Raw genomic sequence first — 26,702 nt, forward strand, 5'->3', positions numbered from 1 at the left:
AAAACGAATAGCAACTCTTTTTTTAATGTTTATTTTTGAAACAGCGCAAGTGGAGAAGGGGCATGGGGTAGGGGGAGGCAGAGGATCTGAAGCGGGTTCTATACTCACAGTAGCCAGCTTGACACGGGGCTTGAACTCAAGAACCATGAGATATGACCTGAGTCGAAGTTGTCTGCTCAACCAACTGAGCCACCCAGGTGCCCCACACATAGTAACTTTTAAAAATTATGGACAGCTTATGTCCATGTTAAAACCTGCACATTGGTGTTTATAGCAGCTTTATTCATCGTTGCCAAAACTTGGAAGCAACCAAGATGCCCTCCAGTAGGTGAACGGATAAATAAACTGTGCTCTATCCAGACAATGGGATGTTATTCAGCACTAAAAAGAAATGAGCTATCACATCATGAAAAGACATGGAAGAATATTATGTGAAAGAAACCAATCTGAGAAAGCTATATACTGTAGATTCCAACTGTGTGACATTCTGGAAAAGGAAAACTCTGGAGACAATAGAAAGATCAGTGGTTGCCAGAGGTGGCGGCAGGAGGGGAGAGGGAAATGAATAGGCAGAGCACAGAAGATTCTTAGGACACTGAAAATACCGTGTACGATGTCCTAATAATGGATATATGTTGTTATACATTTGTCTAAACTCATTGAATGTGCAACACCAAGAGTGAACCCTGAGGTAAACTATGGGCTTTGGGTGATTGTGATGTGTCATTGTAGGTTTGTCCTTGGTAAACAATGTACTGTTCTGGTGAGTGACGTGGATAATGGGAAAGGCTGTGCTTGTGTGGCATCAGGGAGTATATGGGAAACTTCCATCCCTTCCTCTCAATTTTATTGTAAATCTGAAACTACTCTGAACAACTAAAGTCTTTTAAGAAATGAGATCGGAAAAGATGTTTTGGGTGAAAAGTAGCTGGCAAAACAGCATGCAGGGTACAACGCCATTTACTGTATGTCTGAATGGTGTATATATTTGTCATGTTTCCCAAAATATTTACAGCAGTTGTTTGTACAGTAAGACTTAAGATGATTTTTTATTTTTTTATTGTCTTTGCATTTCCTTTTTTAAGATGATTTTTTATTTTTTTATTGTCTTTGCGTTTCCTTTTTTAAGACGATTTTTTTAAAAGAAACTTTTGTCTTTAGAGTTTTCTGTATCGTTTGTATTTTCTATAGTGTTCATATATTATCTTTATAAACAACAACAGCAAAAGAGCAAAATGACATTTTATGTATTGTTCTCTGCACATTATGGTTTCATTGTCTTCTTACGTTAAACTCGAAAGACTCTCAGGGAGACAGGAGAGATCATGAGTGAGATATTTGCTCCCCAGATAAATTTAGTAATGCAGGATAAAAGAAAAATTGCCAGATAATTGGAAAATGCTAACATTTTTAAGCACATACAACCAAGGTACTTACTCTAACTTAAGCTTAGAGTTGAAGGTAATGCCATTTTGAGGTATTTTCCAGACAGTCAGGAGGACAGTGAGAGGCATAATGTGGGACGTGCTTTTACATAATCCAATATGAACTTGACGAAACAAACACGTTTCCTCATCATCCTGAAACCCAGGGTGATCATCCACTCAGCAATGTTTAACTTTCATTAAAAACAAAACAAAACAAAACAAAACAAAACAAAACAAAACAAAACAAAACAAAAACAAAAAACCCCTGAAAAATGAAGAACTGGCAGCTAGATGTCTATTTATGGATGAAATCAGTGTGGGTGGGAGGGGGGAATGAAATATTTGTAGAATCACAGCAACAGGGTAGAAATTCATACCATTTTGCAGAAAGGAATTGTAGGATCCTTGCTTTTGGTAATAGGGAGCAAGAGGGAATTTCTGTCATTAAATTATGTGTGCAGAAAGGAGTAGGCACAATGATAGTTGAAATTACTATAAGAATTTTCTATTTATACTTCACCTCATTCCACACAGAGTTTGAAGCAGGGTTAGAAGGTATATATGGCAGCAAAATACAAACAAGAAAGCAGGACAAGAGTAGTATAAATTCATTCTGTGGCAGATGCTATGGATGTCCTGTCCATATTTTCTCTCGGGTCAGAAAGGAAGGCTGGAAATACTAGAGAATTAATGCCCCCTGTCCCTGAAGCAGCCATCAATCCCTGATAGATGGGAGCTGGAGGCTAACTATTCCAGTTTTTCTGCCCCCTTGAGATTGTTCTATTGATTCCTTGAGATTGCTGAAGGAGCCTAGTCATGTAGCAAGAGAGGGAATGGGTTCCTGAGAGCCAATGGATGTTGGGTCAGGGATTCTGGCACTGGCGTCTATTGAACAGACTTTGTAGAGGAGTGTAAGATCTGCTGGCTTCTTGACAGAGGGAATCCTAGTCCTCCAAGGTTGGCAACAGGGAGACCTGCCACCTGGGAGATTTGGCTAGATCTTGGATCCCCAGATCTTATATCCCAGGGTTCAGCTTTCTCTGGGAATTCTCGCTTTTCATGAGGACCCTCTGTCTACCATGGTAGCCTCAGAGGGTGGCTTGTCCACTTTAATGTACTTTCTGAAGCAGAGCTCAGGCCTCTCTGGACCATGTAAACCAGGCTTACTGGCAGAAACTGAAGTGTACATAGAATGATATGCATTAGATAGTCTCCCTCACAAGGGATGTTGAACACATTTTGTGTGTGCTGTCACAACTGGGCTTACTCCTAACCTACTTCACTCTGCCTCTGCAGAGCCTTGTGGACACCCCATTCTTGGGGCCTCAAGTCCAGACCCCAAAGAGTGAGGACAAGGGGGAAAGATTCTGTCTCCCACCTAACTATAGCCCGCCTGGAAGCCATTTTGCTGCCTGAAGATTCGACTTTTCTCTCAGATGTTGGACTACCCTTTGGGGAAAACCCACCCCCTTTACCTTATCATGGTTCACCTAGGACAACTACTGTAACTTCCATGCAGGAGATTTACATAGGATGTAGCAGGGGAGCCGGCTCCCTACAGAGTGTGACCTGATCTGACCTATATTTCATATGTGTAACTGGATGCGTAACTGGGGAGCAACCTTATGCAGAGAGTCTAGTTGGGAAAGTATTACATAGTCCAGATGAGAGGAAGAAGGTGGCATGAACTATACCCGGTGAGCATGAGAGGCAGAGATCTAGTCAGATCATATAATAGGTTTAGTAGAACTTGACAGTTGATTGGTTGTGGGTGGAGAAGAAGGATCTGAAGACATTTTTAGTTTTTTTTCTGGATGACTCCAAGGATAGTGATACTATTATCTAAGGGAAAGAGTGGGTTGAAGAAGCAGGGAAGAGGGCTCAGCCTACAAATATCAATTTGAGGTAATTTGGGATACCTTGGAGAGATGCCGAGAAGCTACTTAGAAATGTTTAGTATCTTTCTCTGTGTAGTTAGAAGCCAGAACTAGAGCTGTTGATTTGGGAGTCCTCAGTACAGAGGCAATTGTTAGCAATCAAGAGAACATGTGAGGTCTCTGAGGAGATGAATGAGCATCCAAGAAGACCAGAAGAATGGCATACAAAGGGCCTGGGGACACACAAATTTCAAGGCTGGGTAGGAGAGAAGAGCTGGTGAAGGGGACAAGAAGAAGAAATTGTAGAGTGAGACGAGCCAGGTGCTGTTGGAGCCGAGGTCCTTTTCTCCAAGTACCGAGAAGGGGAGAGTTTCTACTTTGGCAGTTCTCATGGATGAGAGAAGTGGAGACAGTGAGAGGATGGTGAGAGGCACTGCTCCCTTCTTGTAACAGTGGAGTGAGGTGCCTTTCTCATGGTTCTTGATGGAGCTTTGGTCACACCGAGGAGCTCTGTTCTAATCACCTGCTGCCAGAGAGGCTGGAGTGATGGGTGAGGATGGGCTCGGCTTTCCCAGTGCTATGGCCATGAGGGCACTCGGGAGAGTCAGTCTAGTAACAAATGATTTGTCTCTCCTCCTTTTGCCAACGATAGCCATCCCCATGATGCCCGATGGAAGGTGTTTACGCAGGCTGAGCTTCCTTGGAGGGAGCCAAACCCCTGAGAAACACCTGTGCGTGGTGCCCATGGAGTCGGGTCTCCTAACGCGCTGAGTCTAATCACTCTATCTGAATTTGGAAATAACTATGAGTCATGTGGTGCATGCTTTTCAAAAACAGCAGATTCTGTACTGCTTAGTGTTGGGGGGGTGGCTTTTTCATGCCATTTTGAAATATGAATGCTCTTTTTTTAGTCTTTGTTGCTGGTGCTGGCATAAAGTCCTGCAACCTTCTCCCGATCCTTGGGTATCAAATTCTTCTTTTCCAAGCAGCTGCTAATCTCAGTTAATTTATAAAGTCATCCTTAATTAATCAGAGGACTAGATACACAACTCCTCAGATTCTCTCTTCACTCAACACCCACTAAATGCTCTCACCCACAGTTATGTGTACTTACTGTAGAGACTCATTTAAGTTGTGTGTTTGCCTAACACATGTCCTAATCTCTCTCTGTTTATATCATTATTGTCTCAGACAGGAATCACCTGATGTTAAATTCTTATGCATCATTCTTTACGCACACAGTTTTGTGAGCAGACGGTTGCTTATTCAGTGTGTTTGATGATATTAAGCAAGATTCTCTCACGACCTTATCTTGTTGCCTTTCAGGAATATATTTTGGAGAGATAAACAATGTAATACTTTCTGGGGCTTTCTTGACTAGCAACTTGCTTAACTCTAAGGTCTTCCTGTTTGTTTTTCTCCCAGTTATTCCCTCCCTCATGCACAAATGATAAAACAAATATCTCAGGAAAAGGAAAGAAAAAAAAAAACCGTTGGATAGCATTACTCAATAGTTCAACTATAGTAAACAGCGTCTGGTGACCCCACTTGTATCAGTAGCTGCTTGACCTCACTTAACCTTCCTGTTAGTTTCTGTTTCCTCACCAGAAAATGCATTACTTTCCAGGGATTCCAGGAGACCTGATGTTCATAAAGGACCCTGTGCGGTGTGGTATTACCCATAAAGCCCTGGGATAAAATCAAGAGCAGAGGATTTCTGGTCGTAGTCCCAGCACTAGCTAGCCAGATCAACCTTGGGCACAGAGTTCAAGGTAATGGTTTCCTAAGTAGTGATTCCTCTTCCAGGCAATTAGGTGATTGAATTAAATCCTTTCTGCTCCTTGATCTCAGGGGTAGTGTGAAGTAAGGGTTTTAACAACAATCAGGTAACACTCTGCTCCCTGCCAGGTACTTTTCTAATTATGTTACACTTACTAACTCAGCCATCATCCAAGTGGCCCTTTGAGGAAGGTTCTCCAAGTGCTTCATGTTCTACAAATGAGGAAACTGAGGCACGAGAGACTCAACATTCTGCCCAAGGTCACTCAGCTTATTAGGGCAGGAGCAGCCTGCATCAACCACCACATGCTCCAGCCTGTTGTGTAGAAAAGCCACACAACTTCTTCAGCACGGCCCCTCAAAGACGAGCCACAGATCTTCGTTAAGATCTTAACCGCAGTGCCCTTGCTGTTAAGCAAATTCAACTTAACAAAGTTAAATCGTAGTTTTACACAGAATCAAAGTCATTCCCTTCATGCCTTTTATATTCTGAAAGTATTTATTTAATTCTGAAATTTAAAAGGTGCCATGCCATGGACTTTCAGTCTCTGATTTAATTTGCTTGCAATCATTTGAAAATTAGGACATGTGATCTCTGCTGTAAGAAGTACTTTCAAATACAGATTTCTGCAGCTGGAATAGAAAGCTTTAGATTCAGGTAAAGCAAAAAGCTTTAGGTAGAGCAAAAGACTAAAGAGGCTGAAGCGTTTACTATTTTTGAGAAGTTAAGGCAGCTTTACAGAGACTTCACAGAGTCAGCCCTCCCCCACAAGACCTCAGGCTAGCAACACATTTCAGTCCAATGAGAGTTTTTGACATGAAAACTAACCCTGCAGTGCTTTGGTGGGTCCCAGTCGCTTGTGCCTTTTAGAGTTCCAAAGAAAGCGTGAGGTGACAATCCGATTTTGTGAAACAGAATTCTGCTTCAAAATAGTCAGTCTTCATTATATTTGACCTAATTATTCTCTACCCCATGGATGGGATGGCTTGTCAAAACCAACTCTGGGTGAGACAGATCAGGCAGGGCTCCAGGCCTGCCCCGCTCTGAGCCTGGAATGTGAATTTCCCTGCCGGGCACTGAGCCAGCTTCCTATTTACTTAGAGGCAGTGAGCACATCGGGAGCAAAACAGAAGTAGTGATGCAAGTTTTGGCTGCAAAGGCTGTTAGGGTTTGCCTAACGTGTTCAAAAAAAACGTGTGATCTGAAAGATGTCCCCAAGCCTGGGTTGGTTTGAGGCACCAAAGGATTAAATAATCTTTTGTTAGTCGTTTTTACTCCATCCTAAGGCAATAGGAGGCAGTGCAAACAGTGAGGAAGTCCCCTGTGCACTCTGATTGTAAGGTGAGGGTAGAGACTGAACCCGGGCGGAGTGAAGTTCGAGAGCTCTTTCTTCCTGTCCATGACATCCGTCAAGAGAATGTGACAGTGAAAGCCATTTGAGGCCATGGGGGGAAGGGGTACCTGTTTTTTTAACCAAACATCTTTCAAAATCCCAGGTGTGTGTGAGTGTGTTTTTGTGCTTTTATTTTCCATTTATTTATTTTTTAAATGTTTGTTTGTTTTTGAGAGCGAGCACGCGAGTGAGGGAGGGGCAGAGAGCGAGGGAGACAGAGGGTCTGAAGAAGGCTCTGTGCTCTCAGAGCTGTGCGGGGCTGGAACTCACGAACCATGAGATCATCATCTGGCTGAAGTTGGAAACTTAACTGACCAAGCCACCCAGTTGCCCGTTTTTGTGCTTTTTAAACAAAAAGAGGCACCTGTCCGAAAGAATACAGAAGAGGGAGGAGTGAAGTTTAGTTAAAATGACCACATAGGAGATGCTTCTGAGGCATCTGGGATACCAGATGAACTCTTTCCCAGTGTTGTGAGTTAAAGGACAAGATTGAGGTACACTCCCAGATTGCTTTGGGAAGAGGAAAGGTAGGACATTCAGAATGTAGGGGTGGCTATTTAGGCTCTGAGGTAGGTAGGATAAGTCCAAGTTAACTAGTTGGAGGGAAAAAAGAGGAAAGGGCATTCTAGGAGGGGTAGAAAGCAGGAGAAAAGGCATTAAGTGCTGACCAACATGGTGGATGGCTGCAAGCAGTTTCTTCCTAAGTCCTACAGGCTAGAAGGAATCATTTGGAATATTCATAGGTCTTGTTACTACTGTGGCAGTAGCTGTTGAGGAGGTGGGGGAACATGATTCAATTCAAGAAATATTAAAAATGCAAGTGAACTGACCTTTTAACCACTCTTCATGGTATTAAGGGCTTAAAAAAGTAAATTCTTGATAATTAGACCCCCAGAGAGAGTTTAACTTACATCTAGATGTGATAAGTATGTAGTAATTCAATACACATTTTGCATTGGCCAATATTGAACTAGGTCTCAGGCTGGTGATAACATATGCTACATATAGTGTGATCGTTAGACCAAATTTTATCATCTGCCCAACAAAGGAACATTAAAATCTGGTCTTTTGTCATTACTAAATGGCTTCTGGAAATACTGCAGAAGAGAGCCGTATAGTAGAATGACTTCAGTTCATAGGTGATGCTTATGCAGAATTGTAAGACTCTCAGGAATATCGAATATGACACTATCCCTATAGGGCTGAGGACAGGGAGATAGTTACCTCCTTGAGACAGATGGGAAGCCTGAGAATGAAAATAATTAGGCTGCTTGGCAAAGGTTGTACACATACACACCCCAAAACCAAAACTCAAGCAGGTACATTTTTAACTGTGCCAGAGCCTCTGAAAGCATTGGTGTCTTAACCAAATTCATTTTCACTATTTCTGCTTCATTCTTTGAGATTTCTTATGTAAAACCTAATTTTTACCATTAAGTAGAAAGTAGTAATTGATATCTATATAGTATATATTCTTCCTGGCATTTTTATAGGAAAAAAAATCCTAGAAGTTGAATTGCTGAATGAAAGGAAATGCACATTTAAAGTTTTGACAGGTATTGGGGAACCTGAGTGGCTCAGTCAGTTAAGCATCTGACTTTTGATTTTGGCTCAGGTCATGATCTTGCCATTTGTGAACTTGAGCCCCGCGTGGGCTCTGTGCTGACAGCACAGAGGCTGAGTGGGATTCTCTCTCTTTTGTTCTCTCTCACTCCAAAATAAAGAAATAAACTTAAAATAAAAATAACATAACATAACATAACATAACATAACAACTTTGACAGGTATTATTAAATTGGTCTCCAAAAAAAATATTCTTGGAGTGCCTGGGTGGCTCAGTCGGTTAAGTGTCTGACTTTAGCTCAGGTCATGATCTCACAGCACGTGAGTTCAAGCCCCACATCAGGCTCTGTGCTGACAGCTCAGAGCCTGGAGCCCGCTTGGAGTTCTGTGTCTCTCTCTCTCTCTCTGCCTCTCCCCTACTCACACTCTGTTTTTCTGTCTCTCTCAAAAATAAATGGGGGTGCCTGGGTGGCTCAGTCAGTTAAGCATCTGACTTTGGCTCAGGTCACGATCTCACGGTTTTTGAGTTTGAGCCTTGCGTAGGGCTCTGTCCTGCTTCAGATTCTGTGTCTCATTCTCTCTCTCTGTCCCTCCCCCACTTGTGTTCTGTATCAAATAAATAAATGTAAAAAATAAATAAATAAACATTAAAAAAATATTCTTTTTTTTTTTTTTTCACTATTCTTGAAATAGCTACATGTGTCTGTCGAATACTACCAGGGGCCTAATTCTGTGCTGAACACTTTGAATGCATTACCTCCCTGGAAAAACCCTATAAGGAAAGCACTACATGGTTTATGGATAGGAACATTGAGGCTCAGCAGGGTAAACACAGCCGGAGGTGGCAGAGCCGGGACTGGACCCAATTATACTCCTACCCGCAGAGAGGGAGGTGCCTATTTTCCCATTCCCTTGCAAGCATGGGCACATTAGCAATCCTTATAAATATTTGCCAATTTAAGTAAAATGTCATTTACCTCCTGATTCTTACGTGACCATCTTGGATAGATAGGATTAGGCATCCAGTGTGTTTATTGTCTGTCTGCATTTATAACTTTTATGAATTGCCTATTCATCTCCTCTGCCCCATTTTTACTAGATTGTTCCTCCCTTATTAATAATTTCCACATATTATAAATAGTAACCCTTTGTCATGTGTTGCAAATCCTTTTTCCCCCAGTTTGTTTTGTTTAGCTTTCTGTTTTGTGTCTTTTGCCAAATAGAACTTTAAATTTCTTAAATTGCAGATCTGTGAGTCTTTTATGGCTTTAGAGTATTGTTGTCCTTATCCCATCCCAGGACTATGTATTTTTTCCCTATGTTTTCCCATTTTTCCATATTTTTTTCTTTAACATTAGCCTGAGATGATTTTGGTGTTAAGAGTGAGGTAAAAATAATTTTCAAAAGGCTTACTAGTTGTCTAAATGCTCTTTATTAATAATCTGTCATTTCCCACTGATTTGAACTATGTTCTCTTTAAGCAAAATTGATTTCTAGCTTTGGACTCTGCAGGTGGAAGCATGTTATGTCAATCACTGTAACTTTAGAATATGTTTTAACATAGAGGACAAGTCTGCCCTCGTTAGAATTTTTCATCAGTTTTGAAATATCTATGGTACCAACTAAACTCTAAAAAAGCTGTCGAGTTTAAAGACCTCCTTTGGGGATATTTATTGGGATTTTGTTGAATTTAGAGATTAGTGTAGAAAGCATGAACAACTTTGTAGTATTAAGTCTTTCTATTTAAGAACTTCATTTTTACATATCTTTTCATAGTCTTCATTGGGGGGTTTATATGTTTCTTCATATAAACCTTGCACTTCTTTGGACAAATTATTACTAGATAGCTTGGGTCTTGTAGCTTAATGAATGGGGATATATTTTTATTATATATTCTAAATGGTTCTTTTGGTATACCAAAAGAACTTTGACTTTTAATGATTTATCATTGTCCATCTTACTGAACTCTTTTTTTAGTAGATTAGGCTAACTTCTCCTGAGTTTTCTAGTCATATATTAACTCCAAATCATGGCATCTCTGCCTCCTTTTTTCCTGACAGCTTTCTTTCCTTCTTTCGTTCTTTTGTTCTTTCTTTCTTTTGTTCTTTCATTCTCTTTCTTTCTTCCTTTCTTTTTCTTTCTTTCTTTCTTTCTTTCTTTCTTTCTTTCTTTCTTTCTTTCTTTCTTTCTTTGTCTCTTACAGCTTTGGCAAGTACTTTCAGGATAATAGTAAGTAATGAGGTGATAATTGGTCTTATTTGTTCTTAACTTTCATGGGATTTATTATTTTTAAAAATTTACCATTCAGCTTTTGATTTGTGAGCATATTGCTTTAGTCATATTTTAGTCATGTTAAGGAAACAATCTACTCTTTTCAAAAAGTTTTTTATTGTATACAAGTTAAACCTTATGAAGTGCCTTTTAAAAATATTGAAATGATCATTGTTACTTTCTTTTACCTATTAATAGAATAAAACATAATAGATTTTCTAATAATATGCCCATTGTTGTGCTCCTGGGAAATTTTCCACTTGCTCACAGTGGGTATTTCTTATAATAATGCTGAATAGTATAGAATTTCCTGTTATCTGAGTGTCATTGCTACCTGGAAAGGTGCACATAAAACGAATTCTTCAAAATGAGGAGTTTGTTAATATTTAAAAAGTGGGGAAGGGGTTGGAAAAACACAACTAAAATTATGAAAATCTTTATTGAATGCATTTTGTTGTTTTGTCATAAGCACTAGTTTTTAGAGCAAAATAATTTTTTCAGATAAAATTCAATGACAGAATACTATATATTTTATTTTTGATTAGTATAATGAAGTTTTCAATAGGGTATTTTTAGCAAGTGTTTGAAACTTCATCAGTTTCTCAAGGGCCTCTCCTAATACATTAATATTCAAAATTTCCTCTCAAAATAACTGTCATGTCATTTTTCTATATCAAATTTCTTTTGTTCAACTGTTAACAGATCTAACTCTATCATAGCCTTATCTACCATTGCCTTCGGGTGTGAATCTCACCGTACTCAAACATGACTTTCCATAGACTACATGAAAATTCTTCAACTTTTACAGGATTTTCAGTTTTACCTTGCAGTTAACTTATATCACACATTAAGATGTTTACCACATATAGCATCACACCCAAGAAACTGAGAAGACAACGTGAGGGGCTAGAGTAGATGCTGTTATTAAGTGGGAAGGAGTATTTGTGTTGGGGACTAATTGTCAAAGAATGGGAAAGAGGGGCGCCTGCGTGGCGCAGTCGGTTAAGCGTCCGACTTCAGCCAGGTTACGATCTCGCGGTCCGTGAGTTCGAGCCCCGCGTCGGGCTCTGGGCTGATGGCTCAGAGCCTGGAGCCTGTTTCCGATTCTGTGTCTCCCTCTCTCTCTGCCCCTCCCCCATTCATGCTCTGTCTCTCTCTGTCCCAAAAATAAATAAACGTTGAAAAAAAAAATTAAAAAAAAATTAAAAAAAAAAAAAAGAATGGGAAAGAAAAAAATCCCATACCGTGCAAATACTAATATTTTCTAGTATTGCTTTCCTGTTCACTTTGTAAGTATACAGCCTGCAGTAGCGAAAATCTCTGCATCAGTATTCATGAATGAGCTTGATACGTAAGCGGAGGTGTACTTTTCCTGAAGTCCGTAATTGGAGGTTAGGTGGTCCAGAAAGTGGATGAGAGAAAAAATTTTCACTAACCTATAATGTAAATGTAGCATTTTCTCCCATTGTTCACTAAACCACGGAAGCGTGAGCAGTGTTTAGGATGTTCTCACAATAGAAATCTTGGATATTTTCATTATGTTAGTTTTTATAGATAACTTTAAAATGTAACTAGTACTTCACTACTACTAAAGTAACTACTGCCCATCACTTCTTCACACTTACAATGATAAGGTATGCCACTAAGTATTTGATTTATTTTAATATAAATTTAAATTTGTATTGTTCTTGGGGTGCCTGAGTGGCTCACTTGGTTAAGCGTCCGACTCTTGATTTTGGCTCAGATTATGACCTGATCTCATGATCTCATGGTCATGAGATGGAGCCCTCCGATGGGCTCCAGGCTGAGTGTGGAGCCTGCTTAAAATTCTCTCTCTCTCTCTCTCTCTCTCTCTCTCCCTCCCTCCCTCCCTCCCTCCCTCCCTAGTCCCTCCCCCACTCACACACTCCCAAAATAAAAAAAAATATATATATATTATTCTATCTCACTTAAAATATATTTTGATACTTGATTTCCTTTGTAATTGTGTGTGTGTGTGTGTACTTTTTTTTAAAGATTATAAAGCTTGACTCAGAGAAGGGATCCATAGGCTTGCTTCACTGGACTAAGGAGTCTGCAACATAAAAAATGATTACTAACCCCTGATTTTTTTTTTTTCCTGTTATATCTTTAGATGTATCTGTTTTATCTTTTGGTCCTAGGATTGTATCACATAGTTCCCTATAAAAATACAGGGTGCTTTCTTTTCTCCTCTATTCTGGATCAGGTTTCAACACTAGCATCATCTTGTTTTTAAAGGCTAAAAATAATTCACGCATGAAACTATCTGGGCCTGGATGATTTCGAGAGGCAGTCCTTAGAAAATCTTATCATTTTTTTTTTTAAATTCATCTATTTGGTTTATGTAGCTCAATTAATTTTAGTCATTTATGTTTTCATGGAAATCTATTTCTTCCGGGTTTTAAAATTTATTAGATTATTCTTGTATCTTTCTTAGATTTTCTTTGCATTGAAGTGATTAATTGAAAAGCATTATTTTATTTTAGTTCACTTATTTCTTTTTGAGAGAGAGTGAGTGCAAGTGGGGGAGGGGCAGAGGGAGAAGGAGAGAGATAATCTCAAACAAGCTCCACGCCCAGCCCAGAGCCCACTGGGGGGGGGGCGGTGGGGGGTGGGGCTTGATCTCACAACCATGAGATCACGACCTGAGCTGAAATCAAGAGTTGGACGTTTAACCAACTGAGCCACCCAGGAGCCCCAGAAAGCATTATTGAGGAAGTCTCTCTATACCTTGGGAAAGTTAATTTACTATCTTTAAATGGTGAGCAGTTTTGATTCTTGAGGAGCCACCATTTTTAAAATGTGAGGTTGGAAGAGGAACTCAGCACCAAGCCCAAGTGAATTTCTACCCATTCCAGGTTAACAGAGATGGTGTTGAGACTGATGCTTTTGGGCAGCACTCTCACTGGGCTATGGCCATTCCCTCCTTCTGTTGGTGAGGATGCCAGAATGAAAGGCAAATAATGAGAAATCTGTTTTACCTGCTCATAGTTATAGCCAATCTATGGACCTGAGGTCCCATTCAGCTGGAGAGGAGCTAGAAGGCCAGGCTAATGTCCCATACCGGAACATTAGAACCCTGGGGAACTCATGGTGTGTGCTGGGGAGACTGGTCCCAGGTAGCCAGTTCTAATCAGGCAGTGGGTATCTCAGAGTTCACTTAGGTCCAACCTTACAAATTCGGAGTCCTAAGGTCACTAGGAAGAGGAAGCATGGGGATGTTCTGGGGTGTTGTGCATCGTGAAGAAAGAAGAAACAATTTTGGAGAGTGTTTGGAGCTATTACGCGTTCCCATATGTTAGGTACAGCTAGATTTGTTGCACATTATTCTTTTCTCCTTTCTTTTAATGTACAGCAACTCTCCAGAGAGACCGAATCTTCAAACATTTTACCAGGAAGCGCCAAAGGGCTATGCGAAGGCGTGTCCACCAAATCAATGGACACAAGTTTATGGCCACATACCTGAGGCAGCCCACCTACTGCTCTCACTGCAGGGAGTTCATCTGGTAAGTGGTTCCCTGGCTTCTCTCTTCCTAGGAGCTTCTTTCTATAATCCGGGCCTCCTCTGCTTGTGTGTGATTTTAGAGGGAAACATGACTACTAAGAATTGTTTTAGGATCTGATTTTTGTCTTTCAGTCTAATATGTTGACCCGGCGATTTAAATTGCCAATGAAAAACATCTGAACCATTTGCAGACCCAAGTTTTAGGTGTTATTTCTTTTTCCAGTCCTTTGGGGAAAGGTGCTAATGAACAGGAACTGGTTAAAACGCAGTAATTAGGGAAGCTAATCAATCAGTACATAGATAGTCAATAAATTGGATAATCAGCTCCTGAGTAAGAGAGAAAATAAAAAAGTATGAGTCACATGACGAGTTATAGCAATTAACTGTTGCAGACCAAGTAAGCACACAGTAATCTTCAGCCTTATGGTATGTGGCCAAAGGTAATAACTTTCAGTGATGGTATACTATAATCCTTGGCACTTAGGGATTGAGATAATTAACAGTTAAGAACTTCTAGATCAATTGGGGCAGCATCTTATTATACATGTGACTGAAGCTTAAGCCTCAGTGACAAATCTATAATGTAAAATAAATTTAAGTTAATAGTTATGTTCAATTAGAGCTAACATTAAGCGCATTTAGAAAGAGGAAGGAAATGCCCCCTCACACACATCCGAACATATACATACAAACCCATCTCTGAGGTAGAAAAGACTGTTTAATCTCTATAGCATGAAAACAGATCCTTGTTTTTTGTTGGAAACTTTTGTCACTTTAAGTCAAAAGCTCTTGGTTCAGAGTAAGTTTTTTGAGTATTGATTAATGAGTTTGTATTTTGTGGGGCTTTGTTTTGTTTTGTGATTGCTTTGGTTTATTATACCTTTTAGCAGTCAGAATCCAGGGTTAGTGTTCCTGGAATTTTAAATTAAGAATAGAGTCTTATCTAAACCAGAGACCCTAAGCTGGCTGTTGACACGATGCCTACAAATGTGCCATCACAACGCTCGTCTTCAGAAGCAGGCCTCTGCTGCACTTCCTTATTGAACAAATCAGAAGCTCTGGCATCTTTGAACCCGTTTTCTGCCCTTGCAGTAGGTCTGAACACCCGAGGTAGCTGCCATCCTCCTCTCCTTGCGGTTTACCTGACCTACAAGGTCTGTCACTATTTCATGTCACACTGTTCTGCCTCCCTCCTTTATGTGACCTGCCTGCCCCTTTGGGCTTTTGTGGTGACAATCTGTGACCTCAACTAACGTTCTTAATGGAAACTTGTTTGGTAATTTCACTAAATGTTTTCCACCAAGGAAACATTAACTCCCACTCAACCCGCCTTCAATTGCGCTCTCTCTCTCTCTCTCTCTCTCTCTCTCTCTCTCTCTCTCCCTCCCCGCCTCGCTCTCTCTCACATGCACACAATATTGATATATGTGCCACATATTATGGTTAAGAGTATGGACTCTGGCATTCAATCTCATCACCAACTAGATGTGTCAACCTAGTTAAGTTATATAATCTATCAGTGTCTCCTTATTTGTAACATAAAGATAAGGGTTTTTTTTGCTTGTATAATAAACTTCTATATAGCACTTAAAGCACCAGGCACTATTCTAAGCATTTTACATGATCAACTCTCTTTATCTTCATGATAACCCTATGAAGTAGGTACTGCGATCTTTATCGCCCTTTATAGATGAGGAAACTGTGGCCCAAAGGAGTTAACAACATGCCCCAAATCATGCCTAGGCCATCTGGTGTCAGGGTCTGTGCTCTGAGCCTTCCTGTTATGTGTGCTGCCTCACATGACTCTTGTGAGGATTAAATGAGATGCTATATGTCAGCAGCTTGGCTCAGTGCCTGGCACAACCTCTGAGCTTAATAAAATAATAAAATGGGTTCTCTGTTAAATGACAATGATGATATCACCATCCAGAGAAGATATTTAGGGAGAGACCAAGAGGGTAGCTGTGGGCCTGACGGGTCTCTTGTGGCGGCACTTCTGTCCCCGCCCCCCCCCATTGGACTCCAGGGGGGTGATGTGGGCACAGGGAAGAGGAAGGGTGCCTCAGGCCAGGCAGCCGCAGTGGACTCCTCTGTTTGCTTCACTACCTGCGCATCTTTATGCGGATGGGGGTGAGAATGCCAAAAAGGTGGTGGAGTGATGCTTCAAGCTGAGACTCAGTCACACAAGCAGATGAGGACCCGGGTTTGCCATAGGGGGAGGTGGTACAGGGAGGATCGCCGATACCCACCTGTGTGTGTCACTGGAGCATTCGAATCAGGTGACTTCCTCTGTGTCTTGTGGTAACAGACAAGCACTCAGAAATCACCTCACCTTTGCCTCTTCTCTGAAATTGTATTTTTCATACAGGAGCAGAGGATGACATGCGTTTGTTTTCCTTAAGTACTATGCTTAGAGGAGCATCGTTGCTGAAATATTTTGACTGATGATAACTTTTTTTCTCTATTGTCTTGAACAGGGGAGTATTTGGGAAACAGGGTTATCAATGTCAAGGTAAGAAAACACTTTTGAAACCCATATTTAATCTTGTTCCTGTGTTAAAAACTGATTATACTCAGAGGAAACAGGATACATTTCATTAATACTGTGATAAATAACTCAGCGGGTCAGGTGAGACCCCTACAGAATTACTGCTTTTTAGTTGTGGTTTAAACTTTGGCTACATTTTAGACGGCATAGAGGGGGCATTTTTCTTTCTAAAGCCCAGATACCTAATAGAGTTTAATTGTTTAGAATTTTGTCTCTGCAATAAAATGAAAGCACTACAGGTAATGCCATTTTGTGAGCAGTGCCCTTAAATCCCAAAGCTAAATTGTTGTCTTTTCCAACCCCAGTGTTAATAGAGGTGAGAAGTGGCACAGCATTGCCTGTTTACCTGCAGAGGGAATAGAAACTATTATCCCAGCTCCTTTTTCATTTTCTAACTCCAAAAAGAAGAAAGAAAAAAGAAAATGTGAGAATTGTTGAAAGTTAGAGAGAAACAAGTGAAAGAAGGCTCTTACTTAGATTTGGCCAGACTGGATTGATTTGTCTTCTATTGGGCCCTTTCTTGTTGTTGGCTTGAACATCATTACACAGTATATATGTATGGTACCTCTTTTCTTGATTTGTACTCTACAGATGATTGGTAAAATAGCGCTACATATCCTGGAGTGGTAGCCTCCATGGTAATAAGGAAATTCTGCCTTCTCTTCTGGAGAAGGTGAGGTAGAACATTATTTCCCTTAGAATGGAGTAGGACACACTCTTGGATGTAGTTTTCATTTTCACATGTAAGCAATTCTGCATTTTCAAATTTGGAAAACAATACTGTTATGGCAACAATAATTGACTTTATGCTGTTAATCTCAGACTCAGGTGACAGCATAGTTCACAGGTGAGAATTGATGTCACCTTTTGGCACCTCTCCAGCACAGGGACATGCCCTTTAGTCACCTCTGGTCATTCTTCTGCATAGTGCCAGGATATTTGATGGGCTGACTTTTAGTGGGCCACCTGTTGTTGAAAGAGCAGAAAAGACCATTGGTCAGGAGAAATGTTCACATCTTGTTAAGGGGCATAAAACCAAATACCTGGTTGAGAAGGGTACACCATGCTAACATTAGTCAAATGAAATAGACAAAACAGATTTGGAGACAAAGAAAAATTTCAGGGATAAGGAGAGGAATTATGTAATGATAAAGGGATCCATTTTTCTTTTTATTTAATATGAAATTTATTGTCAAATTGGTTTCCATACAACACCCAGTGCTCATCCCAACAGGTGCCCTCCTCAATGCCCATCACCCACTTTCTCCTCCCTCCCACCCCCCATCAACCCTCAGTTTATCCTCAGTTTTTAAGAGTCTCTAATGGTTTACCTCCCTCCCTCTCTAACTTTTTTTTTCCCCTTCCCCTCCCCCATGGTCTTCTGTTAAGTTTCTCAGGATCCACATAAGAGTGAAAACATATGGTATCTGTCTTTGTCTGTATGACTTATTTCACTTAGCATCACACTCTCCAGTTCCATCCACGTTGCTACAAAAGGCCATATTTCATTCTTTCTCATTGCCAAGTAGTATTCCATTGTATATATAAACCACAACTTCTTTATCCGTTCATCAGTTGATGGACATTTAGCCTCTTTCCATAATTTGGCTATTGTTGAAAGTGCTGCTATAAACATTGGGATACAAGTGCCCTTATGCATCAGCACTCCTGTATCCCTTGGGTAAATTCCTAGCAGTGCTATTGCTGGGTCATAGGGTAGATCTATTTTTAATATTTTGAGGAACCTCCACACTGTTTTCCAGAGTGGCTACACCAGTTTGCATTCCCACCAACAGTGCGAGAAAGTTCCCGTTTCAAGAGGGATCCATTTTTCAAGAAGACGTAATAATCTTTAACATATAGGCACCTGACAACAGAGTAATCAAAATACATGAGGCAAAAACTCATAGAACTGCAAGGATATATAGACGAATCCACTATTACAGTGGGGTGACTTCAATATCTCAGTAACTGAGGTCCAGCAGACAGAAATTCTGTAAGGATATTACAATTTGATCAAATTGACATTTATAGGCTACCCCACCTAACAACAGCAGAATATACATTCTTAAGCTCACAAGGAATATTAATATAGACCACATTCTGGCCTATGATGTAAGTCTTAACAAATTGAAGAGAATAGAAATCATAAAAAGTATTTTTTCAGAGCACGGTAGAATTAATGCACACATGAATCAGAAACATAGCTGGAAAGCCCCCTCCCCCCCCACATATTTGGAGATTAAACAACACATTCAAAATAACACATGGGTGAAAGACTCAAGAAAAATAAAAACTATTGTGAAATAAATGAAAATACAGTTTATGAAAATTTGTGGGATACAGCAAAAACAGTACTCAGAGGAAAATTTATACCATTAAATGCATTTATTAGGAAAGAAGGATCTAAAACCAGTAATCTAGGTTTTCATCTTAGGAAGCTAGAAAAAGGAGAGAAGCTTAAAGTGAGCAGAAGAAGAGAAATAATACAATTAAAGCAGAAATCAGTAAAATTGAAATTAGGAAACCAATGGAGAAAATCCACCAAATGAAAAGCTGGTTCTTTGAAAAGGTCAATAAAATTGATAAACCTCTAGCCAAGCTAATGGATAAAAAACAAGCAAACCTCAGATTCCTCAGAATGTAGGTTTTGTCTTGGTGAGGGATGGTTTTGAGATCCCCTCATATAAAAGGATCGGTTCTCTGGGAACTTTCAATTTGGTTCTCCTGCAAATTCAGTCTGATGAAAGCTAGGTTTTTTTTTTAAGTATATTGCTATTTGCTGACATGTCATCTGTATTTATGTATTTAATCCTAAAAACCTCCACATGCCCTGAAAGATCTTAAAAATAACATGTATATTCATACTGCTTCATTGCAGATTGTTCATCTTTTAATGGCAAACTGAATTCTGTCTGCACTCTGTCAGTATCCAGATGAAAATGGAAAAAAAAGTTATTCAGAAGTTCTAAGTGTTTAAATAGTTGACTGAGTCATCCTGCAAATATTTGATGAGTGCCTACTTTGTTTGAGGCATCATGCTGCCCAGGAATTCTAAGGGTGATAGAGGCTATATGTGGAAGATTTGAAATGACAGGCAAGCTAAGGGTTGTAGAGATTTGAGGAGACAGAGATGGTTTAGTCTCTCTAGAAGGGGAGCCAGGGATAGTATATTTTAACGGAAGAGACATTTATTTTTTATTTTTTATTTTTTATTTTTTATTTTTTTATTTTTGGGACAGAGAGAGACAGAGCATGAACGGGGGAGGGGCAGAGAGAGACGGAGACACAGAATCGGAAACAGGCTCCAGGCTCTGAGCCATCAGCCCAGAGCCCGACGCGGGGCTCGAACTCACGGACCGCGAGATTGCGACCTGGCTGAAGTCGGACGCTCAACCGACTGAGCCACCCAGGCGCCCCGAAAGAGACATTTTTTAAGTCGTTGTCTTGATACAAACTTAAGATTTAGTTAGGCGGTAGGCAAAGAGGATATCCTAGGGATTAAGCAGGACACGGTCAGTGTGCAGGGAGGGCGAAGCCTGCTCCAGGAAGAGCAGCTAGTCTAGTTTCTTTTGGAACAAAGAGCTCCCATAGAAGAAAGGTAACAAGTAAGCTTGGCTAGCTTCTGGAGGGCCTGACACTTGGCCGGGAAATTTGAACTCTACTCATGGGCAGTGAGAAGCCACTGAAGGTTTAGATCATGGGGCAAGGTGACCAGAATTATACTGTGAGAGGATTCCTGTGGGGGTGAGTGTGGGATCAAAGCCAGAAAGGACGAAATAAGCTCAGGACTTGAGTGCAAATAGTTTGAGTGTGAGCAAAGGCATGAGTTAGGTTGATAGTAAAGACGATGGGAAGGACGGGTGTGCTGGCTGCCATCATGTGGGCCAGACACCCACATCAAGTCAGCTTGCAGCCCTTGTTGACGCGGTGCAGCCCTTGTTGACTCGACTGTAACTGGTAGACCTTCAGCCTCCGATGAATGTGTAATTGTGGGCTTAATTTCCTAGTGTGCACCTGTGTCGTCCATAAGCGCTGCCATCACCTAATTGTTACGGCCTGCACTTGCCAAAATAATATTAACAAAGTGGATTCAAAGGTAAGAAGATAGCAGTTTGCTAATTAAGTGCCTGCACAAGCTCACGTGCATGCTTCTCGCTCTCTCTTTTTTTTTTCTCACTCCCTCCTCTTTCCACTTCCCTTCCATGCTCTTTGAGGTTGATGGTGGTATCAGAATTGAATTCTCTCTTTTTTATATTATGGTATTTTTAATTCTATGCTTGTGTAGTCTGACCTGTCCTTGAGTTGATCCCACTTACTGATCAGCTGGTTACAAGCTCTCAGGATCAATTTTGCTAATTCGGAGAGAGTTTTTGGAGGACTGACCAAAAAGATCCCTGAGTTTGGCATCACATGACCAGGAATTGATGTGGAATCCAGCCTCTGCTAGTTAGCTTCTCTCTTAGCTCAGTCTTAAAAGTGGGATTCATATTTCCTTCACACAGTTTTTGTGAGTGTTAAGCAGGATAGAATTGATGTGATGAGTATTTGTTAACTGTAAATTGTGCTTTCTCAATAAGGCGACAATTAGCCTCCTCCATTGTCTTCCCAAATATCAGGGAGGATGCATTTCTGTATATAAATGCCTGATCCTCATTCTTGTAACTTGTATTGTGTTCAGCTAGGGTAGGCACATTCCAGATTCTGGAGCTAGAAAGCAGATGGAATATTGCTGACAATCAGCGGATTTACAGATGCACTGGAGAGTCTGACTTTGAAACTCAGTGATGCCCTACAGCACACATATAGCACATATATCACCCATTAGCACATATAGCACACACATAGTACACATACAGCATGTGCCTGGTCTGATTATTTGCTGGAATCAGTTTGTGAGATTAAAGCAGGACCTCTGCCTTCAGATTGTCACAACGCAAATGCCAGGCAAAGGCTGGAAGGGCTGAGGAAGCCACTTGAATGTCCCCTGGAATGAATCCCTTCTTCACTTCCATGCTCCCTGGGTGCTGCCTTCTCCCCTCTGCCCCCCACAATATCTGGAAAAACTCCTGGTAATAACAAGTGGATATAGTCTATAAAAGACCTGTTTAATCCTGAAGCTAAGAGGCTCTAGGAAATAGATATGGGTGTGGGGGAGTTGGCAGGGAGAGATATACAACCTGAATATAAAAGATGATAAAATGGTTTTAATTTCGGGGCGCCTGGGTGGCGCAGTCAGTTAAGCATCCGACTTCAGCCAGGTCACGATCTCGCGGTCCATGAGTTCGAGCCCCGCGTCAGGCTCTGGGCTGATGGCTCAGAGCCTGGAGCCTGTTTCCGATTCTGTGTCTCCCTCTCTCTCTGCCCCTCCCCTGTTCATGCTCTGTCTCTCTCTGTCCCAAAAATAAATAAACATTGAAAAAAAATTTAAAAAAAATGGTTTTAATTTCTACTTATCTTCCCAAAGGGTGAACAATCTAATGCTCACTACACCCTTTCTGTTGAGTCTTGTTCATTAGAAAATGTGCACAGTCTGGTGAGTAAGGCCTGAGTACAGTGAAATGATATACCCAGCTCAGGTGTCACGGTAACGCTTTGCATTTGGGGGCTCCTGTTACATCTGCATGAAAGGTGTTGGCCTGGAATGCTAGCTCCTGTCCTTCTGTTCCCTTTTTACAGATTGCTGAACAGAGGTTCGGAATCAACATCCCGCACAAATTCAGCGTCCACAACTACAAAGTGCCAACGTTCTGCGATCACTGTGGCTCCCTGCTCTGGGGGATAATGAGACAAGGACTTCAGTGTAAAAGTGAGATGCTGGGCTGCCACGTGCCCACTTTATGAGGTCACCATGCCGCAAGCTTTCGGAATTCTATAGGTTCCGATTCTGACCTAGGACCGGTGGTTTTGGATACTTTGTAAATTAAATCTTACCGGTTCTATATGTATGTGTCCCTTGTCAGGCATGTAAAAAGAGCTATATCTGGTTTTAAGAGTTCCTAACTGTAGATTTAGTCAGTTGTTAAATTCAGTGTTCTGTCTAGCTGGCTGTCATCTGTTTAGTGCCGAGTGCCTGCTAATTGTTGTGTATTTGGAAAAGGGGGGGAATGGGATCTTGGTCAGAAATAGAAGACAGTAGGAGGCAAGGTGCCCCAAAAAGAGAGGCTTGAGTTATGAGTAAGAACAGGCAGGAGAGTAGGTCTAGTGCCTTTACCAGAAATAAGCAAGAATTGAGTAAAAGCACAAACAGAGCTGCCCTGAGTCTTCTCGAAGAGATTGATAGAGATTGGAGAGGTATGGGGTTTGAAGGATGCTTAAACTTCAGCCACGGACTTGCACCTCACTAACTATGCCCAGTGGAGCCCGAGTTTGGAGCTTTTGCTGTAGCAAAGGGTCTGGGATTAAGGACTGATTCCTGTCCTGCGAGGAGTTGGGAAGCTGTTGGCTTTGAGTTATCTCCCACTGGGTGTTTCTGTAACAATATGGCCATCCTGGGATGCAGTCCCATGCTGAAATACAAGTGAATGTCAGCCTTAAGCTTTAGATAAATCCTGAGGGACTGGGGGAGGCAGAGTTGGTATCATTGCAGCTGGACGACTTCCATCTATTGCCTGGACTTACAAAGCCCACTTCTGTCGACAGAAAGGGACTAGTCACTTGTCTTTACGAAAGACAAATTCTGTAATCTCATTAGAACTTCACTTAATAATTCTTTTTTCCTAGATATATTAGATAATTAGTTTTGAACCAAAACAGCAACCAGCTCATGTGTAGCTTCAGTTCTGGTCTTGCTGGGTCTTAACCTGGAAGGTCTCCCCCGGTGTGGGTTTCCAGTGCAAAAGTCACTTTCTGCTTTTGTATGGTTGTTGCTGACAATGCAGAGCCATGCGTGGGGCTCATCTGCGTTGTCCTTGCCCCCTGAGGCCGGAGGGTAGCGCACCTGTAGCTATCCATCGCCTATAATTTTTGCTTTTCTTGTCACCTGGTTCTTCAGAAAGGGCACATGAAGCTAATGAGGCTTCAGCCTCAGGCTCCCTCCCTTGCAAAGGTGTCTTCCAGAGCTCCACTCGATTGGATATTCTTTTTCGTAAAGAGGGGCACCCTAAATTACACAAATGCAGACCCCACAAAACCGGGATCTGTGCACGCTTCCAAAGATAGGTGGACGCTCCAGGCATCTGCTGCTTGCTGTTCCATTCCTACCTCCCGTCAGCAGTGCCCATGGAAAGAAACTGATGGAACTTTCTTTCTGCTGATTAAACCTTGGGTCCTTCATCCTCCCAAGTCAGTTTCCTGTGCACCAGGAACTTAGCTTGCTTCTGTCCTCTTCCAACTGCCATTTACTTTGACCTTTAAAAAGTTGCTTTTCTCCCCCACGAAGGAGTTAGAACCACAGGCTGAGTGCCGAGAAGCACAGCCCCCACAGGATGCCGTGTCCTGTGCTGCGAGGGCTACCCAACCACAACAGTACTCGGAAAGAAAGTTTTACTTAGAGGTTTTTCTCTCAGAAACACCATCTCCATCCTGTTTGAACAGTGCTCTATAATGTGGCCTTTAGATTGCTGCCTTTTATTGAGCAATACAAAGAAAAGCATAAAGTCCGTTGGCATGATTCCTTGTGAGTTCCTTGAATTGTCACTGTGATGAACATTTTGATTTCTGTATTGAATCATGCTTGTCCATGCCTAGTACACATGATTTAGGTGAATGTCTTTCATCAAGTCACAGTGGAAAGAAATGGATTTGAAATGTATTTTTCATTCAGTGTGCCAGACTTTCCGCTTCTGCACAAAGCAGACACAGAGAAAGCATCAGGGATTGTTTTGAGTGCAAGTTCATGTTTATGAGAAGATGGCGTTGCTCAGCCCGTAGAATTCCTCTGTCATCATCTTTCAGGTTGTTAAAGTTGTTTTTTGTGGCACGTGTTGGCTTGGCTCCTTCCTGAATGTGGATTCCCTTCTCCTCTCCCTTCTAGTATGTAAGATGAATGTCCACATTCGATGCCAGGCAAACGTGGCCCCTAACTGTGGGGTGAACGCGGTGGAGCTCGCCAAGACCCTGGCCGGGATGGGCCTCCAGCCTGGAAATATTTCTCCAACCTCGGTGAGACTTTGCTTTTTTCACTGTATTGTAATTTGGAAGTTGCTCAGATGCAGTGAGTCCAAATGAGGGAATGTGGTGTGATCAAAGTTCCTAATGTCAGCAAACATATTTGCAGATTTATTGTATTTTTTAAGAGCATTTTGGTCCACAAAAAGAAGATTCTTTATACAATTATATGACAAGAAATGACAAGCAGGAAGCAGAAGGATTTTTTTTTTTTTTTTTTTTTTTGTAACTAGCTTCCTGTCAGTGTGGTCTGATGAAACCCTGGAATCCAGGGCCCTGGGTTATCCTCTTAACTCTCAGCTGGGGCCCTGGCCACACAGTTGACCAGCAACTGTGGGCCTCAGCTTCCTCTTCTCTAAAGGGGTTGAACTTGAAGATTCTCCACCACGCTGGAGTCTAGCTGTTCTGCAGGTTTTGTTTATGGATTGTGAATTTATCTCTCAAACTCAGCGACAAACAGGAGTTCCTTCCTCTCGGCTCTTGGGAGTGGGTGGAGTTGGGTCAGTTGCTGTGGACATGTTTTGTCTTGCAGCCTCCCTGAGTGACCTCCTTGCTATTGACCGTTAGAGCCTCGACCACTTCCCAGGCCCAAGTGCTTTTGCTGCCTTCCTGGCTGGGTCTACAGACTGCTGGGAAAGAGCCGTGGCTACTGCTGTGGTTTGTGAAAGGTGTAGCTTGATATCCGGTTTAGGAAAACTCTAGAGTTAACTGTTAAATATCTCTGGGCGCTTAGGAAGAGAAGCACAATCACAGTCAAGTTCTTGGTTATCCAGAAAATGTCCGTACTCACCATCCCATTTCCTTATTACTAGTAGATTAGAGCCTTGGACAGACATTGTATTCCTTTATTTCAGGAAAGCATTAGCAAAGTCTAATGTCTAGCTCATGGAGAGACAGGCAGGATGCTAATACCATGAGGGGTATTTCTAATGCATGAGACAGCTGTTCCCGAAGGGCATAGGTTAAGGATTTCAGCTTGCACCAGGGCTCCTAAAATGTAATGAGAATAAGGTAGACCATGTGGCAAAACCTCTTGACTGGGCAATGTCATTTGTCATTTGAACCAAGTATCTTTGATATTCTATTTGAAAGTGGAAAAAACAAAATTACCTGTTGTTTGACAGCAAAGCATGAAAAGAACCTTAAGTCTATCAAAAGAGAAGAATGGGTTAAAAAAAAAAAAAGATTGAGAAATACTGGCTTAGAGTTTTCTGGCCAGTACCAGCCCAACCAGGAGAAGTATTTAAGTGGAGGAAGTGAGATTCATGCTGGTAAAATTTTTCTGTCTTTGAAATATGTATGAGCAGAGACCTGGAGGAGAAACTATTAAAAACAATTGGATTTTTCAGTCTATCCATTTGATAATCTGTAATCACCGTTTTACTGGGGCACTAAGTAAAATCCTTGTAGCTTCAAGCAGTTGCACAGTTGTTTGTTGGAAACATTGCTTAGAAGTCGCTCCAGATGAGCTGGGGTTTTTTAGCTAAATAGGTCAAAAGCTACAGAGTGTTAGACTTCTCATCTGGTGTCTGGTGGCAGCTTATCTTATAAGTGTCCCGAGATGGACACCTGTGTGTCACTTTGCCTTTAGGTAGCTTCCTCTCTGTGGCAGGGCTTGTTCCTGGGGCTGAGTTACCCACTGAGGAGGCTACACCTATTTCTGGTTCAATATGGTGACAGTGGAGCTCTCAATGTGCTGGTGGTCAGCTTTTGTAGAGGGCAAGTTGGCTGTGTATCAGAAGTCTTCCAAATTAACATTTGGGCCCTAAAGATTCCAATTCTGGAAAGTCATCTTAAGAAAATAGATGATGATCGTGATCATGATGATAATAACAGCAGCTCAGCTTGTGTTTTAAAGAGGCCGGGCACCGATCTAAGTGCTTTATACACATTTATTCATTTCTCATAATAATTTGCATTCCAGTAGCAGGGGAATTAATGAATAAACTGTGATGCATCCATAAAACAGAATATCGAACAGCCCTTAAAACTCGTGTTCTTGAAGGATATAGAAAATACACATGACAAAGTGTTACATAAAAATGTGTGTTATGAAACAACAATTTTATTATATTTTTAAAAACTAATCAAGTGTAAAGAAAGATAGGTATGTGTGTATGTGTAATTGCTTTTATTTTTTATTTTTGGAGGGGGGAGCTAATGAAATTAGCGGTGTTTAAAATTTTATCCTTCATTATTCTAGTTTTA

At 41.2% G+C, this 26,702-nt stretch overlaps 1 protein-coding gene across 1 annotated transcript in view; it reads left to right on the top strand.

Moving 5' to 3' along the window:
- The window catches only part of PRKCH (protein kinase C eta), a 232,392-nt gene that overhangs the window by 107,450 nt on the left and 98,240 nt on the right, over positions 1-26,702 (top strand). The window contains 5 exon segments of the mRNA XM_043556305.1: positions 13,688-13,838; positions 16,315-16,349; positions 20,396-20,484; positions 22,065-22,194; positions 24,361-24,488. Coding sequence (XP_043412240.1) covers positions 13,688-13,838; positions 16,315-16,349; positions 20,396-20,484; positions 22,065-22,194; positions 24,361-24,488 — 533 coding nt within the window.

Source organism: Prionailurus bengalensis, chromosome B3 (assembly GCF_016509475.1).
Source record: "Prionailurus bengalensis isolate Pbe53 chromosome B3, Fcat_Pben_1.1_paternal_pri, whole genome shotgun sequence".
Classification (NCBI taxonomy): domain Eukaryota; kingdom Metazoa; phylum Chordata; class Mammalia; order Carnivora; family Felidae; genus Prionailurus; species Prionailurus bengalensis.